Source organism: Morone saxatilis, unplaced genomic scaffold (assembly GCF_004916995.1).
Source record: "Morone saxatilis isolate NCDOM2014 unplaced genomic scaffold, NCSU_SB_2.0 Contig7, whole genome shotgun sequence".
Classification (NCBI taxonomy): Eukaryota; Metazoa; Chordata; class Actinopteri; family Moronidae; genus Morone; species Morone saxatilis.
In genome coordinates, this window is record NW_023340246.1 from 15,475,778 (window position 1) to 15,481,113 (window position 5,336).

A 5,336-nucleotide genomic window follows, 5' to 3' on the forward strand; every position below is an offset into this window, starting at 1 on the left:
CTATTAATTTGGCTCATTCCAGCTTCTCAAGTGTGAGGATGTTATGCTAGTTAGTCGTAGCCCTAATCTAAAATTACCCATATGACTGGAGCAAGACTGTGATTGGTAACAGCCTAAATGTAGAGTCGTGTTTTCACTGAAGGAAATGAACCCAGTGACCTTTCCACATGCTGGTGGAGTCTTACAGCTCTTACAGAGGTGGCTTTAGACATTTTTCTCCAAACAAAACCTTGCTGATAGACCAGTGAAAGCAGCTGATACAGGGAAGATACTGTCTGCTAACTAAGCAGGTTGTGTTTATTTGCTCTGGACCCGAATCAGCAGCGCCTCCTTCAACCTCAGCAGCCAGATGCCAAAAGATCCTGATTTCTGCATGAATATTTCAGCTGTAGGAAAGCGCTGTGGCTGCCACCTGCTACCCAAAGGCCTTTAATTGCTCAAACCTTCCGATAAGTGGCGCGAGCCGGCTCCTGTTCTCCTCTGCCAGGATTACAGAGCTATCGGTTTACATTCACGAGTACAGAGGGCCTTTGGCAGGAATCCTATACCGGAGCAGGTGTGAAACGCTCTTTAGGCTTGCGCGTGTTGCATTCAATCATCCATTTAATAATTAATTAATCTATATTTAATGATTACACCACCATGAAAAAAAACGACACCAGAAATAGACAATAATAGGAGCTACATGTGCAGCCGAAAAAAAACAAAAATTACCACCTATCAGCAAAACTTCGAGGCATTTACAGGAAAACACAGGTTTTGTTGTTCTAGTGGTGACTTGCTTGATTTATCCTTTTGCTTTAATTACTACTTTCTGTCTCAGTCTCACCGTTAAGGGGTGCTGATGTGTCTATTGTTCTCAGCCTTCTTCCTGAGCTCATTTTCTCTTTTCTTGGTACTTTGAGAACGCGTCAGTCGGTTCCTATGGCACATCAGTAACACGAAAGACATCTGATATCCTCAGACACAGTAGGAGAAGCTCCCTGGAACGTCTTGCTTTGGCCTCTAATCACCCTATCAGGTGGCACCAGCAGCTTAGCTCCAGTTTTGTGCAGCCAGAGCCGCTCGGTGGGTCCAGTGTTGCTGTTGGGAGGAAAAAAAGCTGTTTTATCTTCAAAAATTCGGCTTTATTAGAACCTTTAGCAGCCGGAAACGGTGGATTTTATCCTCAGTTTTATCTTGAACTTTTTAGTGAGTTTCTCCGCTGCTAGGGACATAAGTTGCTTTACTTAAAGCAGGACCTTGTTCAGACGTGCCACAGAGAAACACCCACACAGTGAACCTCTGGATAATGAGAAGAAGGGTCTGTAGATATGAGCTCAAAATATACAAACCAAGCGGAAGTCTGTGTTGAATCATCAGCTCCCGCCCTTCTGATCTGTGGAACAAGCAGGCCAAGCCTTTTCCTGATTTGGTCCCACAGCCCGATTCAGGTTCAAAGACCACATTTTTACTGTTGTGTCAATCTACACTGAGCACCTCTCCGTCGGTAGCCTTTTACACCAATAATATTCAGAATATGGGCTCATAAAAACGCTTCGTGTAAACCCTTTAATCAGACGTCTCTTCCTCATTCCAGAAGAACTTAGATCAAAGGTTTACACCCTTTTTTAAAAACCACAAACACTGTTTTTATTTTGTATTTTAATTACATTTATCATTTTATTTATGGGATCAGGTGAATACTTTTGTGGAAGTAAGTGCCACAGCTAATGGTTACCTTCGTTCATCAGTAAGGAATCATTTTGTCTGTGAAATGTGAGAAGATGGAGAACAATTCCCAGAATTCCCATTACAACTTCCCACAGCCCATGGTGACGTCACTTTCCTTGTTTTATCTGATGGTCTGTCTTAACATCTAAACATATTCAGTTTACAGTCGTGTAACACAAAGAGATACAGTAGATCCTCACATTAGAGAAGCTGAAATTAAACATTTTTGCTTGAGAAGTGATCCATTAATAAACTATCAAATTAGTTTTCCAAATGAATTTTCTGTCTAAATTCGTGTTTTCAGCTCAATTTTAGACCACTGATAATCAGACTAAATGCTAATATACAAGCAAAAATACATCTATTCTCCATTAATCCTCTATTTTCTATGGTAAATAATATCGATTACTTTTTATTTACGGGATCACGTGACCACTAGATCGTGTAGTTCGTACCTGCAACAGAGTGGAGAAACATGTCTGTGTTGTTAAAACACAAAGACATCATCCTGACAGGAGTGCCGTTGCCTTTTGCTTAGATTGCCTTTTAATACGCATTGATCACTTAAGTAATCGATACTGTATCACTCATTGCTTCCCTCTTAAAGAAGCTTCCCTCACAGGCGAAGATGTACTTTTACAGTGGATATTATCCGGTCGGGAGTATTGAGCAAATGTTGAGTGCAGAGGAAATGTTTGTCTGAGGGAGGAGACTGTAACCTCTATTTGAAGGTGACCAGGAGCTGCCTGTGTGGGAGTGCAGCTGACTAGGGACCCCTTCTGGCTAGAAACAGGATTTCATCAGCACTCTTCATTATTGGCTTATAGAAGTGACCCTTTTTTATTAGCCATACACTGTTTTTTACAATGTCAGCCAGTGCATCAGTCCGTAAAAATAATGTTTGAGCCAGCTGGGAGTGGTTCAATTCCTGTTAAACAAACAGCTTGTGGAGGTTGATAACTAGATGTTGGTATTTTGGGAAACTGTTTAAGTAAATCTGTAAGCAAAATGTCAACAACTCTGGTTTCTGCTTCTTTTAAATGTCAGGATTGTCTCGTTTCTGTCGTCTTCTGTGATAATAAAGTGAATATTTTTGAGTTTTGGGGCTGTTGGTCGAACTGTTGGCTGTCTCGTCTTCATCGGGGTGGTCTCTGAGGCTGCTTCTGGTTTCTGTTTATACAGCCATGTAACTGGTAAACAAAACATTATCACCCCACTTCTCCCACAGTGTAATTACTGGTGTGTAAAGTAAGTAAGTGTGTAAAAGAAATGTAAAAAAAAAAACATATTTTCAGAATACTTTATAGCAAATACAATCCTTCATTTTTGAGGCACATTCCTTTTTTCTTTAAACCTAATGTTTCTGTTTGTTGGGGAAAATATATCAAGTCGTCACCACAGGCTCTGGAAACTCGTGATGACCGGTTTAGCTCTTGTTCCTGCCAGAATCTAATAGCGCTGCTTCTCTCTAGCTCGGTGGCAAAACCGATTTAACTTTTTCAGCTTTGCTAGTTTTTATTTTTTTTTTTATAGATGTTTTCTTCCCACACACTTCTAAGCGAGCCATTTTGTGGAGCTACGTGACTTGTCTGTCTCCTGTCAGGGCTCTCCTCAGCACTTCTGTCTCCCTCTGTTCACTCTGATGAGCCTGCCAGCTAATGACCCCCCCCCCCCCCCAAAACCAAAACAGCTGAAGCTACAGCGAACACACAGACCGCCGTAATAGATTCAGTCGTGAAATAGACTCTGCTCAGGGACACAGCACTGACACCACCGGGTCTGGACTGCAGTTTCCCAGCGACGGTCAAATGCAGACAGTTTTGCTGAGTGAGACTTTCCAGATGGATCCTTTTTTTGTGCTTTCATTCTCACTCGCCGTGTCTGTTCTGCTGTCTTTCTCTCTCTTCCTTCAGGATGTCACCCAATAAAAAGGTGATCCTGGGGGACGGCGAGGCCCGCTGAGCTTGACTGTGCTGTAGTCAGAGGAGTTTCGTGGAGAAAGAAGAGTTGCTGGCCCACTTTACGACACAAGGTCGTGTCTCACCCATGTCTGAAATGGTTGTGTAAGGAAACATAAACTATAATGAAGATGCATAGTGCAGCGCTGGCTGGGAAATACTTTTTTTTATTTTTTAAAGCATATTTAGTAGTAGAAACGTTTGTGAAACCGATGTCCAGTTCCACCCTATGGGGTGGCCTTTCCCATGCAAACGGTTGACTGATATTTTAAGGCCCGTTGTTGCTAGGATACATGACTGTCAACTTCCTAATGTTTAATGATGAATCACCTGTTCAGCATTTGGGAGGACCCATTGTGCCGTTAGTGGCACTAATTAAGGGTTCCCATGCCTCTTGGAAAACCTGGAAATTTAGAGACTAGGAAATTAATTAAAATGGCCAAATATCCTAAATCTATGTTGTTCTGGAAATCACTCACTCAGATCTCCTACGTAAACCTTGGTGCATGTTTAGTTTGAAACTCAACTGTGGACAATATGAACTGTACGACACTTTAAAGCAGGTTTATCAGACGCGAAGAGGAATTGACTTGCAACAATCTTTTCAGCATCGAGTCTGTTTCTTCCAGAGCTTCAAAAGACGTGCATACAGCCTATTAATGATCAAATATCTTGTTGCTGTGGTAGATAAATACATGCAGTGATGTTAATTGTACGTGCATTGAACACTTAAACTTTCTAGAAGATGAATTAGATTTTATACTTATGGGCTGTGGTCAAATTAATGTAGTCTGTTTGGCTGAGACATCAACTTAAATGTGAGTAAGTGCCGTCCTGTGATGTGAAGAAAAACTCCTGGAAAATGATTTGTGACTCCATTAGATTTTACTTTTGGTGCTTGTTATTTTAACACCTGCTAAGTCTCACACACAGCTTTCCCTCACAGTGCCAATGTGCCAAAGTTTGACTTATTTCGATCTTAAATTAGTCGGGCTTTGGATGGAATTATTTTAAATACGAGGATGCTTCACTATATGTAACGTCTCCTTTCTCCACCGCTGTCACAGTGATACTCTCCCATGTATAAAATCTTTGTCAAGCGTGTGCGTACTTTTAAAAAGCCGATTACAGACCGGGGTTACCTGCATGCATGGCCAAGAAATCAGTTTTTATCCAGGAGAAATCTACCTGCGGTAAATCTACCTCAGGTGTGCTTAATCTCCTAATCCTCCAAATATAGAAACCAGGTTTCTCATCACGCCATGTATAAGAAATCAGTTATATGGAGAAAGTCGAGCGTTACTTAAACGCACGTTAACATACTGACTGGCTGTGTTTGTCACACATTGTACAAAAGAAAGGTTCTAGCTAGCTGACAGTGATTGACCAGACTGTCAAACCTCACAGCAACAAGTAGTCCTGTAGCCCCAAAACGTAAAAACAACACGCATTAATGCCACGTTCACACCATATCATCATCGTCATTTCTACCTTATGCTAATTACAATTCTGACCAAATGAAGTCCAAACAAACACAAACAATATACATTCACTGATTTCTCTGTGACGTCCTAGTTGAATGAATCCAAACACATCAACTCTGACTGTATCTGTTTTCCCCAACAGGATCATTCCCCCTTGAAGAAGGACAGAAGGAGGCAGTTT

At 41.4% G+C, this 5,336-nt stretch overlaps 1 protein-coding gene across 1 annotated transcript in view; it reads left to right on the forward strand.

Annotated features, from left to right (window-relative positions):
• Window positions 1-5,336, forward strand: part of lpgat1 (lysophosphatidylglycerol acyltransferase 1) — a 43,088-nt gene that overhangs the window by 37,156 nt on the left and 596 nt on the right. The window contains 2 exon segments of the mRNA XM_035678114.1: window positions 3,627-3,745; window positions 5,298-5,335. Coding sequence (XP_035534007.1) covers window positions 3,627-3,745; window positions 5,298-5,335 — 157 coding nt within the window.